At 36.5% G+C, this 13,522-nt stretch overlaps 2 protein-coding genes and 1 pseudogene across 2 annotated transcripts; 1 reads left to right on the top strand and 2 right to left on the bottom strand.

Annotated features, from left to right (window-relative positions):
• Positions 1 to 1,650: 1,650 nt before the first annotated feature.
• LOC125201803 (tetrahydroberberine oxidase pseudogene) lies at positions 1,651 to 3,429 on the bottom strand (annotated as a pseudogene).
• Positions 3,430 to 6,125: 2,696 nt separating this feature from the next.
• Positions 6,126 to 9,511, top strand: LOC148931766 (uncharacterized). Its single transcript, XM_089064875.1, has 4 exons — positions 6,126 to 7,733; positions 7,830 to 8,759; positions 8,848 to 9,075; positions 9,165 to 9,511. Exons 1-4 carry the CDS (start codon positions 6,126 to 6,128, stop codon positions 9,378 to 9,380), a joined length of 2,982 nt encoding a protein of 993 aa, XP_088921001.1. The 3' UTR covers positions 9,381 to 9,511.
• A 1,420-nt stretch (positions 9,512 to 10,931) lies between these two features.
• Positions 10,932 to 12,729, bottom strand: LOC125188715 (cannabichromenic acid synthase-like). The gene has a single exon (XM_089064368.1). It carries the CDS (start codon positions 12,721 to 12,723, stop codon positions 11,125 to 11,127), a length of 1,599 nt encoding a protein of 532 aa, XP_088920494.1. The 5' UTR covers positions 12,724 to 12,729; the 3' UTR covers positions 10,932 to 11,124.
• Between the last annotated feature and the right edge of the window lie 793 nt (positions 12,730 to 13,522).

Below are 13,522 nucleotides of genomic sequence, written 5' to 3'. Positions count from 1 at the left end.
ATATTTCCTAAATGAGAAAGGGGTCATCTTGGTTGGGACGGACGAAGAAGGAAAGTAAGTCATCTTCGGTGGGACGGAGGGAGTATATTACAATCAAATAAGTATACTACAAAATAAAATTATAGAATAATGCTGAGTCATTAACATAAACAAAATGTGAGCATTCTCATTTCTCACACAAAGTGACAAAACAAAAGATCGGGGAGATAACTCTATCTCTATTGTATTATCCCTCTATATAAAATGTGAGATTCCTTTATTTTGACCTTGATTTGAAGGCCGAGAATCCGGGAGCAGCGGACTGCTCCCTGGATGTCGGACACACGGAGTGGGGTGATAATGAGGTCGGGCTTCTCCGACAATGCGGAAGTTTGGCGGAGATTTTGTGAGGGTAAGAGGGAGGCGTAGGTTGCATTTTGAGGGGTGAAGATTGTGTTAGTAGATGAGTTTGAGCGTTGGAATTTATCGGTTAGGCATTCGAGGAAATTGTGGTAGGTTTGGTTGTTAGATGAAGAAGCTTCGGAGAGTAAGAGGTCTGTGAAAATTAAGAAGAGGAATGTGAGAGTGAGAGTAAGAGGAGAAGACATTTCTTGTTGGCAATTGGTGAAAATGTATGCTTGGTTAAATAGTACTCCATCCCCTATTCATATTGTAATGATTTAGATGAATAGATGATTATGAGGCCTATTCACCTAAATTAAAAGAAAAAAATTAGGTAAAACTTTAATTTACAATTGAAATATTAGAGAGAGTAACAGCTTCATGTCGATCTATTAATTGTGTAATAAAACATTGGTAATATTTCTTTAGTAAAATTTTAATTTTTTTCTAGATTAATAATCAGTGTTTCAATTTTAGACAAAAATTCAAAATTGGCTCAGTTCATTTGCTTTTAAAAAATTGGTGCTTACATATTAATTTTATTTTGAACTTTAATCTTAATTTTGTTCCACTCTTTTAGTGTGCCGAACTGCATATGAATAAATTTTGAAGCTTAGCCAACATATACAAACTCCTAAATTCTACCCCATTAGATATAATCATATAATTAATAAAGAACTTTCAAGTGTGTAAATTTGTTGTGATAATTTCCAACAAAAATTAAAAAAGGGAATAGGACGAAAGAAGAGGAAAAAAGGAAAAGAAAAATGATTAGAAAAGGACAACTCCGATGAAATAATGAAAACTAAGTATAGTGTATATAATGAACTACAACAACCACTCAACCACTCAAGATTCCCAAAGGAACCAGTTATTTAAAGATTCCACATGACTTCATTATATTACTAGTGCAATAATATTATACATTCTTTGTCCATGTAAATATGAAATACTACGCTAATCTGAATCTTCAAGACTATGGTTTGTTATGGAGCTTGAAAGTTGAAACTTGCGTAAAAGACAGAGATAAATAAAATGGTTCTTAATATTGATTGACTAAAATACTAAAAAATTTCTATTTATAATACTAGTCGTCCTAACTTATTGAATACGGAAACAAATATCTAAAACATATATGGGAAATTAAAGATACAATGACTTAAAAGATAACTAAACAATCAAAATATCTTATGATATAGGATCGTATTAATATACCAAAATAAAAAATAAAAATAAAATAAAAATAAAAGACTTTATTTCATCTACAAATTGAATAGACCATTAAATTTTATTATAATACACGAAGAAGAAAAACATATCACCACTTTACAAGAAGATACATCAATTAAACTAATCAACAAATACAAATTCTAATTAACCAAATACACCAATAATTAATAAACTCAAACGCATGCATGCCCTAAACTCCTTCAATACTGCAATGGTGGAATGCTCTGCTCATTCCTGAAGAAATTCTCCGGATCAACGGCCGTCTTCACCCGAACAAGCCGCTCGAAATTGCCCTTAAAATACTTCATCCCCCAAACGCTCGCTCGCGCATATCTCGTCTCTCCATCATCGCTATCGCTGTTCACTCCAATATCGAGATCTCTGTAGTTGATGTACGCTGCCCTCGGAAGCTTCGAGACGTAAGGAGCCATGTAACTGTAAAGCCTCCTAATCCAACTTATGTAGCTTTCCGAATTCTCATTCTCATTCTCTTGCCAATACACCAAATGCTGGATCTTGTAAAGATTCCCAGCTCTATGTGGAAACGGAATGGCGGAGGGAGAAATCTCGTCCATTCGGCCTCCGTAAGGGCTGAAGATCACCTCCGCCTCCTCAGCCTCCGCCTCGTAAAAGAGCCTCCATATCCCTTCCAGCCCTTGCTCGGGGATCGGTCTCTCCACGTAATCCGATTTCGCTTTGAAGTATCTTACGTTGGGTTGGGTTCGGTTGAGGAGAATCTCCCGAGATTCGATTGGGAATCCGGCGAAGTATAGGATGGATTCGATCCAGCTCATCTCGATGCAGTCTTCTCTCACTAACCCTAACTCGGGGAAGTTTTCTTGCATCAACGGAAGCAGTCTGTCCGCCGGGCCGAGAAAAATCGAATTGAATGAAGCGCGAACTGTTGCGTTTCTCCCGGTCGAATTCGCTCTTCTCATGAGGATTCTGATGAAGAGATCTTGCTCGAAACGGGACGCAACGTATTGCCATTTGTGGACTAGTTGAGTCGCGTTCTGTTCCAACGTTCTGTCGACTGTGAAGACAGTGACTGTTTCTGGAACATCCACTAATTGTACCTTCCAGGCAGTGATCACGCCAAAACTGGCGCCTCCGCCGCCTCTGATGGCCCAGAACAGATCCTCGCCCATTGATTCCCTGTCGAGGATTCTGCCGTTGACGTCGATTATTCTCGCGTCAACGACCTGATCCGCGGCCAGGCCGTATTTTCTCAGGAGTGTGCCGTAGCCGCCCCCGCTGAAATGGCCGCCAACGCCGACAGTCGGGCATACTCCAGCCGGAAACCCTAGAACCGGGCTTTTCTCGGAGATCCTATAATATAAAGAACCGATGGTTGCGCCTGCTTCGACCCATGCGGTTTTATTCTCGACGTCGACCGTGACTTCACTGAGATTGATCAAATCAAGGATGACGAACGGGACCCGGGATACGTAAGATAGACCCTCGTAGTCATGGCCACCGCTCCGGGTTCTGATCTGCATGTCATTCTCTTTGGCACAGTAAATGACTGGTGGGATCTGAGATTCGTGTTCTGGGGTTACGATCACGTCGGGTTTAGGAGTGGAATCCGACATGAATCTCATGTTTTGGATGGAGAATAGAAGGGTGGGAGTATAAGATGAGTTGGCCGGGGTGTAGACGTTGCTCGAAATCGAGGAGTATTTGCGGAATTGCTCGGACAGGCATTCGAGGAAGTCTTTGCGGTCATCCACGGCGGAAGCTGCCGCATATGAACATGAAAAGATTGCAAGAAAAATGAGTACAAGAGTAGAAATGATTGAAGATTTCATTATCGATGAATTGTTTGAGTTTGTGTTTTTAGAAAGTTTGAGATCGTGCTCTATTTATATTGTTGGTCATGAGTATGAATGAGGAGAATTTTGAAATTTAGTCAATTTCCTGAAAATTGAGCTTTTGGTTTCTTTAGAATAATAGTCTTGTTTATGACATATTCTCATTTTTTACGCTTGTTGAAAATTCTTGTTTACATTCATTGGAAATTAAACATATATACAAGCTTTCTCCTTCCTAGAATTAGTAGGTGTGAAAGTAAATGTGTCTATATGAGTTTATTAATGATTTTTCTTCTAATTTGAATTTTCATATGAATGCTTTCGATTGAGGTGATCAAATGTAAATTAGTTGATAATAAAATGTTTTATTCGTGAAGTGTAATTTAATTGATAATAAATATTTTCTTAAGAGGGTTTTTGATCACTTAAAGGGTTACTGTATGTCTGAAAATGTTTAAATTATTTTAAATTAAATGAATATATTTAATAAAAAGTTTCAATAGATTTTTTCTTATCCCTCTTTAGTCTTTATTATCACGCTTGACGTTCAATGAGTATGAAAACATAACATCATTGACTTTTCTAATAAAATAAATAGTTACCAAATCATAAAGTCGTGATAACATCATTGATTTTTCAACAAAAAAAAAAAGTAGTACGAGCTAGTACTATGCATTTATTCTTGATATCAATTCATTTTAACCTCGACGACTTAATTTGTTTTATCATGATACAAATTCGTTTTATTCTAATAGCGCACCTTTTATCTTCATTACTTGTATGTTGTATCAATTGACCAACTTAAGTCTCACAATGAAATTTCTGTGTATATCCATCCACATTTGAATAATTTCTAGAATTAGTTGAAAATGGAAATCTTGAATTTAAAAGTTTTAACACGCCTCCTTACGTGTGGGCTGGAATGACATATCGGACTTCCATCACGTAGTTATACCATCATCGACTTGGGCTCGCTCTGACCATATTAGAAATAAGTCACTCACCCCTTAAAAGCCCTTATTAGGGGAGAGTTATTCATACTTATATAAATGAGATAGGATTATCACTAAGTCGATGTGGGACAAGTTTTAAGACTTTTAACAAGATGCATGACGTTGTAAAACTCTATATATCGGCTCGACAAACTATATCAGTTCCACCTCCGACCTCATGAGAATTGTGACTCTTCCACAATCCTTCTCATTTCTGTTAATTATCTATTTTTGGATAAATGTATTATATGTCTCAACACCAAATCCGAACTTTTTGATATGTTGATTCATCTCTCTTTGTTTCGTTGAGTGACACAATGTTGCAATTGTTAAATAAATTTACAAAATTCATAAATTACTATAGTTTGATTGACATGTACTTTTCCGTTAAACCAAGATTCAAATTTGTCATTTTCTTTGTATTTTTTGTATTTATTAGACAAGTTGTGAATTGTTTCTTCTGTGCAGTAGAAGGTAATTTATAGGTTGTCGTCCGATGAGTTTTGTGATAAGGATGGATGTAGAGTTAGCCATTATAAAGAGGAAAGAGTATGACTTCTTGGTTAAAATAAAACAAGAGTTGTGTGCCCAATCAATGAATTTTGACAAGTGAAAAGCTATACACGGAAATTAATAAATGTGAACCTAAATCTATTATTTTCTTAAAATGTGTTAGCATATACAGTAATTAACAAATTTTAATTTGTAATATTTTCTTAATAGCATGTAAAAAATTCGAGAAAATTTCTAAAATTATAAAATATTGATATACTCTTGACAACATAATGGTTAGAATATTAGTAATATTATAAGTAGTATATTTGTGTAATAGTAGAATTATTTTAATTGAAAATGATTTATCATCATTATAAAATGGCAAAACACATCCATAGGTCCTTGTACTTTGATTGTTTATTTCACTAGGTCCTTATACAATTTTTTCGTTTTACTAAGTCCTTGTACTTTTATATTTGATATCAATAGATCATTTTTAACTGATTATATTCAATCCGTTAGCTTAGCCGTTAAATATATTCCACTTCATCAATTATTATTAAAATAAACTCCACATCATATCTTATGTATTCAACTTCACCAATTATTATTAAAATAAACTCCACATCATATCTTATTTAATGAAATCCGCATTTGATAATTAAACATATTATACCCTACCCTACGTGAGCCTCCTTTAAATAAATTCCTTAATAGCCGTCATAAGTATTTCTCCTATGAAAGTTCTTGTTCCCAATATTCAATAAGCTTTGAAATTGCTATCATCGTGGGCGCAGAGATTTCCAGGTACGTCATCTAAAGTAGTCCTTGATTTTTTATTCTTCAGCACTATGCATACAATGAAATTTGGTTGAGAATATGTAAATTTAAGCAACACAAATACTTCTGTGTGCCTGCTGAGAATGTTTGCAATAAAATTATAGTTCCAATATTGATTTGTGGAGTATGCACTTCATAAAGATTATTCCACAGTTAATTTGACCAGGTTTATTTATAATTTGACAACTGCTTTAGGCTTAAGATTTATTTTGCATAAACACTATTAATACTTGTTATCTTAGAAGATGTTATACACAGAGAAATTAGATACATTAATTCCAGATTTTTTTAGTACATAAATGTATAATTTGAAACCAGCAAATATCACATTTATAGTCATAAATATTACAGTTTACCATCGTTGTGCTTATGCAGAATGTCTAAAATAACATTTATATTTTCTATACATCATGGGGGTAGATTTGTTGATGATAGTAGACGTCGCTATGTTGGTGGAAAAGTTACTCAAGTGTGTGATGCCTTGGACATTGATAAGATCTCATATCCAGAGATTATATCTTATGTTAAAGAAGACCTGCAATATGAATTGGAGTCAATTGATGGGTTATATTATCACAAACAAGGTAATTTTGTAGTAGTAAAAGATGACCAGGCCATTTTGAGCATTGTCAGTGAGTTATGCGACAGGGCAAAGTTAGAATTTTATGTCAACCATAAGAATCTAGCTAAACAAGTCACACTTTCTAAGCAAACAGAAGTAATTGATGGGGGAAGTTTGGAGGTCAATCAAGGTGTTGATTTGTCAGATGATAATGACTCGGAAGATGATCTTCTACAACAAACTTTTGATAATCTCAACAAGGATATAGTATTCTTGACTGATGATGATGATGAAGAAGTACAAATGTCAAGGAAAAACATAAGATCTTTCAAGGAGAAGAACACATTTAATGGTAAAGATAATACTCGGTGTGATGATGAGTTGGATGCATATGCATATGACATTATATATGATTCCCAAGAGGATGATGGCCTAGAAGATGATGCTCAAGAAGAGGAGGATAATGGATTAGAAGATGGTAATGATTCTGACGGGAGTTTTTATTATGACAGTGATGATTGTTGTAGCTATTATAGTGAGTCAGATGAAGAGTGTGGAGACCATGCTCTTAGAAAACCAAGTGAAATGGTACGCTTTGATCCGATGGCAACAATACCAGTATTTTGTTGTGGCATGATATTCCAATATGTTCAAGAGTGTCGAGATGCACTTGCAAAGTATGCTATAATGAAGGGTTTACAAATTCGTTTTATTAAAAACGATCAAGTCAGAGTTAGGGCTGAATGCATGGAAAAATGCCCTTGGAAATTTTTGGCATCTAAAAACAGTCACAATAATGACTTTGAAGTGAAAACTTATGTGCCTAACCATAAGTGTTACAGGAAAAACACCAATCCCATGGCTACTAGCAAGTCTTTGTCTAAACTCTTGAAGGATAGATTATTGGCTACACCTTTTATTAAGTATAGAGACTTAAAGAATCTATGCAAAACTGAGCTGAAGCTTAAAATTAGCTTGACTCAAGCTCGGAATATCAGAAAGAGGGTGATTGCAGATTTATTAGGATCTTATACCGAGGAATATAAGAGATTGCATGATTATGTCCAAGAAATAAATTCTAGTAATCCTGGTACAACTTGTGTGGTCAAGGCTTCAAAAGATGAAGGTGGAGATATCAACCATTTTAGATGTTTTTATGTATGTTTTGCTGCATGTAAGAAAGGTTGGACAGAAGGATGTAGGAATATAATAGGATTAGATGGTTGTTTTTTGAAGGGTGTATGTAAAGGACAACTTTTATGTGCTGTTGGACGAGATGGAAACAATCAAATGTTTCCAATTGCATGGGCAGTCGTATCTGTTGAAAATAAAGAGAATTGGGGTTGGTTCTTGAATTTATTGAAGTATGATTTGGCTATTGGAGATGGAGCAGAACTAACCATCATATCTGACATGCAAAAAGTAAGTGTATTATATTGGTATAAAACAAATCAATGTTCTCATATTGGACTTTTTTTACATGTACATTAATTTTCATTCTATATTTTTCTACTGTAGGGCTTGGACAGTGCAATTAATGAGCACTTGCCAGAAGTTGAACATAGAATGTGTGCTAGACACGTCTACGCAGCTTGGGCAAAAAAATGGAAAGGTGAAGAGAGAAAGATAGCATTTTGGAAGTGTGCTAGGAGTACTTTTGAAAATGATTTCAAGTCAAAGTTAAGAGAAATGAATCTATTGGGAAATGGGATTTTGGAAGATTTTATGCGATACAATGTTGAATCCTTTTCAAAAGCATACTTTAGGACAACTCCGAAGTGCGATTCTGTGGATAATAATATGGCTGAAACATTCAATGGTTGGATACTAGATGCAAGGTGTAAGCCAATTATTTCTATGTTGGAAGATATAAGAGTTCAAGTAATGAGAAGATTATATGCTAAAAGGAAGTTTTGTTCAACTTGGATATGTGCTGTTGGACCAAGACCTATGCAAAAATTAGAAAGAAACAAAGAGTTCTCATTTAAGTGGCAAATGATTTGGAATGGGGATGAAGGATATGAGGTTTCTAATGTATATGACCAAGATAACAGGCATATTGTTAATTTGAAGTCGTCAAGTTGTACATGTAGAGAGTGGGAACTTACTGGTATCCCATGCCAACATGCAGTTTGTGTCCTGCACAGTGAAGGGTTGGAGCCAGAAAATTTCGTTGCTCATTGGTATGTGGAATCTACATATTTGAAGGCCTATCAGTTCATGATACAACCCGTGAGAGGAAAGATCTTGTGGGCTGAAACTGGTAAAGAAGAAATTGCACCACCGGTTCACAGGAAGTTACCAGGGAGGCCTAAAGTCAAAAGAAAGAAAGATAAAAATGAGATTCAGAAGGCAGGCAAACTATCCAGAAAAGGAAGAATCATGACTTGCAAAATATGTAAGCAGCCTGGACATAATATTAGAAGATGTCCTCAAAAGATGAATATGGTACTCTTACCTAACCCCTTTTTACAAAAAAGTGCTCTCATAAAATTGTGGTTTTTTAACAATGCTTTTCTTGTTAATTTTAATGTAGCCCGGAGAAGATAATGTTACAAGTCTAGAGCAATATGCAACAAATAAGTCACTCTCTCAAAGCAGAAGTGAAATGAGGGATGGGCAATCATCAAAAAGGCATAATGGTTCAGTCCAACTAGGTAAAAGAAGCAGACCCACAAAATCAAGGATGACGAAAGGTTCGACAAATCATCCAACTGGTTATGGATTATATATCAATGAGAATACTGGTCATACAGTTCTTAATGTAAGCATTATAATACTATTTATATTCAGTTTAAGTTACCTCATGCTTAATATTTCGAAATAATTACATTGTTGGATTGCTTTGATCAGCCAGGAATAAGGTCTAATAAATATGTGAAGACACATCAAGAAACAATGTATTCACGACCATCTGAAGATGCAAATAAAGATGTTCGAGGCAGCAAGAACCAGACAACTTCAGGTTTAAAATGGAAAGGAAATACATCGATGACAACAAGACAACTGCAAGTTGAGGCACAACGCAAAATAACTACATTTACAACTCAAGCAAAGGAGAGGAAATGATGTGGATCTTGAATTTAGCTTATGAATAATAGATTAGACAATTGTTCTCATTGCTAAACAAAATATATTGCTTTTGAACTTAGTAAGATTGCATTTTTTCTTAATGAATTATATGAATCTTTTTTTTTCTATTCCTACTAAAGTATAAATGAATTTTCAGATAGTTTAAAGTGTTCTAGTGATAGCAGATTATATGGAGTATTTTCATTTCTTGGGAATTAATTGCATGATCATCATCTATTTTTAGAGTAAGATTTTGAATGTAACATGTGTATAACCACTTAGTTTCTTATGAGAGGAAAATCAACTGTTATCATTGTTTATAGGTTGTTTGATGAGATTATTGAATTATTGCAGTATACCTTGTTAGTAAAATTGTTCAAGTTGCAAGTGGGGAGAAGAAAAGAAGGTTTAGCCTGTAGATTTCTTATATCATTGCTAATACTTGTCAATGAACTAAACATTCTAGTAGTTGAATCAAACCTATTGGAATCAATGAACTTGTCAACGAACTAAACATTCTAGTGGTTGAATCAAACATATTGGAATACTTGTTAATAACTATATTAAGAGAAAAGTTTAAAGGATCAAACCTATTGGAATGCTTTCACAAATTTGAAATTTTTGTAGTGGAATCTAGAATGACGCCCTCAATCTCATTTAGAAGTAGGAACAGTATCCCAAATCTCATTTAGAAATTTCATCGAACACGTTGAGTGCATTCTGATTGGTGATTGCAATCTGCAATCAATTCTTCGCCAGAATTCTGCAATTACAAGGCTTCTTCCTCGTCTTCTTCAGAAACCAAAAATGGCACAACAAAATGAAAGAAATATTGAGCTTCTAGCAATTCACCTACTTTATCTTGTGCGTGTATTTTTTGGGGCATTGTTCTTGCTTGTCTTCAACACGCAGAAAGAAGAAGAAATTTTTGTTTGATTATATGGGCTAAAAATCATTGAAGAAGATTGATAAATGATAATCGTAGGTTAGTTGTAGGTTGGTTGCAGTGATATAAATCTGGAAAATGCAATTTGAATTTTTAAATAAAGTTTCCATTTTTTTTATCTTTATGGTTTTTTCCAACTAGGATATGACGTGGAATATATTTAAATAATTGATATATGATGTGTCATTTTATAACGGAATAGTTAACGGTGCCGTTAAATAAGGATCGGAATATATCAAATATAAAAGTACAGGGACTTAGTAAAACGAAAAAATTGTATAAGGACCTAATGAAATAAACAATCAAAGTACAAGGACCTATGGATGTGTTTTGCCTTATAAAATCTGGTACTACAACGAATATATAAATATTCTATTAGTAAAATGCATGTAATGGGACTACTTTTTAGAGTTTCATGTCAGTGTATACACATAAGATGATTTTCGATGTTTTAGAATTATAAGTAGATTAATTATATAAGATTCACATTTAAGAATTTAATTCCATGTATGGCTTTCCACTTACAAAAAAATCATTGATTGGACATAGCGAATATTTTCTCATCCACAAACCACTATTATATCTTCATTTTTGAAACAATATAACAAATGTTGCAATACTTTTATTCCACACAATCATATATAGATACATCATAGCCAACACGCCATGCAAGTCCCAAACAACATAGTACAAAATACTTACATCAATCCATCCAACCAAATCACATTATTCATAAAATCCAAACACTTCTTCACCAACTACTATCATTATTTATTCTTTCAATTCATCTATCTTCTACTCTGACACCAACGGCGGAATACTCTGCTCGTTTCTGAAAAAGTTCGAGGGGTCAAATTTAGTCTTCACACGAACCAATCTCCTAAAATTCCCCTTAAAATACCTCTCCCCCCAAACCCTAGCCTGTTCATAGCTAGTGTTCCCTTCATTATTCCTCCCAATATCGAGGTCTCTGTAGTTGAAATACGCCGCCCTCGGATTCCTCATCACATACGGCTCCGTCACATTATACAGCCGCCTAATCCAATCAATGCGCGACCCGGATGAATCCGGGTCGGCCCACGAAACCCCATAATGGATCATGAACCGCGTCCCTCTCCGGTGCGGGAAAGGGGTTTCAGACTCCGAGAACCTGCTCAGCGCCCCACCGTAAGGGCTGAACTGCACCTGCACGCCGTCCTCTCCTTGTAGAAGCTTCCACATCTCGTTTAGCCCGGAAGCTGGGATCGTATCACTCACGAAGTCCGACTTTCCTTTGAAATACGAACGCAGGAAGAAGCCCTGCGGCGTCCGGTCGATTAGGGTTTCTAGGGTTTGGTTTTGTAAACCGGACATGTATAGTATGGTGTCGATCCATCTCATTTCGAGGCAGTCGTATTTCTGTAATCCGAGCTCGGGGAACTCCTTCTGCATTATCGGAAGAAGTTCCTCGGCCGTGCCGAGGTAAAGGGAGGTAAAGGAAGCTGCTACAGTATTTTTTCCGGTCGCCGGAGAAATATCCGGATTCAGAAAAAGGCGGAGGAGGAGATTTTCATCGACTTTATCAGCGATCTCCTGCCATTTTCCGATAAGCTCGGTCGCGTTCTCTTCCAGCGTTCGTGTCACGTTGAAAACGGTTACTTTCTCCGGGACGGTGACTAGCTTCACCTTGAACTCTAGAACGATCCCGAAGCTCGTCCCTCCGCCGCCTCGGATCGCCCAGAACAGATCCTCGCCCATGGTTGACCGGTCAACGACCTCGCCGGCGGCGTTGACCAGCCTCGCGTCGACGATGTTGTCGGCGGCGAGGGCGTGGCGGCGCGAGATCATGCCGTACCCTCCGCCGCTGAAGTGGCCGCCGACGCCGACCGTCGGGCACACACCTGCCGGGAAAGCAAGCGTGTCGCTTTCCCGGGAAAGCGTGTAGTAGAGCTGCCCGAGCGTCGCGCCGACTTGGACCCAGGCTGTTTTCGCCTTGGCGTCGACAGTGACGGAATGGAAGTTCCGCATGTCGACGACCACGAAGGGCGCTCCTGCAGAAGTGTAGGAGAGCCCTTCGTAGTCGTGGCCGCCGCTCCGGACCCGGATCTGGAGGCCGAGTTTCCGCGAGCAGGAGACGGCGGCCTGGACTTCCGACACGTGGAGTGGGGTCACGATGAGGTCGGGTCTCTCCGGCGCGGCAGAGGCCGGACGGAGATTTTGCGCTAGTAAAAGAGACGCGTATGTCGCGTTTCGAGGCGTGTAGATTATATCGGTAGCCGAGTTCGATCGTTCGAATTGATCGATTAGGCATTCGAGAAAATCGTCATAATCATGATCCCGAGACGAACAAACTACGAAGGATGAGATATTTGCTAAAATTACTAAGAGCAATGTGATGGTACGAAGAGGCGCCATTTCTTGATTTTGTTTTTTCATAAAAATGGCAAAACCCCCTTCTATATATAGTCATTGTTGGTGACTTTTCATACATTATAACTTATGTTTTAGGTAACTAAGAAGACTATTCAATTAATTACTACGATGAAATTTTAAGATTTTTTACATGAATGACGTGGATTAGAGATTAATTGTTTAAATGGGAGAAAATAATATTAGGTGGAAAATTGGGATATGGAAACCTAGTTTGTTTACACGAAAGAGTGTTGCATATCATTATCAGATGTTTGAAAAATCAATTGAATATTTGAATTAATGTGAGGGTTCATGTATATGTAAAAGTAAAACTTTGATTTGAAAAATTATAACCAATAAAGTGTCGACAATTGTTAGTTTCTTCAATTGGTCGATGGCGTGGGCGGCTTAATTAGTTAAATGAGTCTTGATATATTTATCCATTTTTATGGAACAATAACATATTGAAAGTTCGACCATGACACAACGATTTTGTATTACCTACAATTTCACACTCTTTTAAGTTTTAGAGAGATGGTTCTTGAATTACAGGAAGACATAAAAGACACATGTCTGTGCACTCGTGTAATAATTTAGTGCAAGATATAGCATGGTGCACTAAAGCAAGTGGGCAATAAAGTAGATTTTATTACTAATAAAATCAAACTGTTTTATAAGTGATTTGAAAACCCTAAGAACAGTAAAAGAAAATAAAACAAGATTTCAGAAATAAAAAATTCAGTCGGAAAACAATTAACATTAATTCGCCCTTTAAACACTGCCGGATCCGGATGGTTAAATT

This window comes from Salvia hispanica, chromosome 2, assembly GCF_029641045.1.
Source record: "Salvia hispanica isolate PSC_SH4W2 chromosome 2, Shi_PSC_v1, whole genome shotgun sequence".
Taxonomy (NCBI): domain Eukaryota; kingdom Viridiplantae; phylum Streptophyta; class Magnoliopsida; order Lamiales; family Lamiaceae; genus Salvia; species Salvia hispanica.
The sequence above is the reverse complement of the archived record's forward strand: the minus strand, read 5'-3'. Positions and strand labels throughout refer to the sequence as shown.

Coding starts and splice junctions, on each gene's coding strand:
- LOC148931766 (XM_089064875.1), top strand. CDS start 6,126: ATGTCTAAAATAACATTTATATTTTCTATACATCATGGGGGTAGATTT. Junction 7,734..7,829: donor TCATATCTGACATGCAAAAA/GTAAGTGTATTA, acceptor TTTCTACTGTAG/GGCTTGGACAGTGCAATTAA. Junction 8,760..8,847: donor GTCCTCAAAAGATGAATATG/GTACTCTTACCT, acceptor ATTTTAATGTAG/CCCGGAGAAGATAATGTTAC.
- LOC125188715 (XM_089064368.1), bottom strand. CDS start 12,723: ATGGCGCCTCTTCGTACCATCACATTGCTCTTAGTAATTTTAGCAAAT.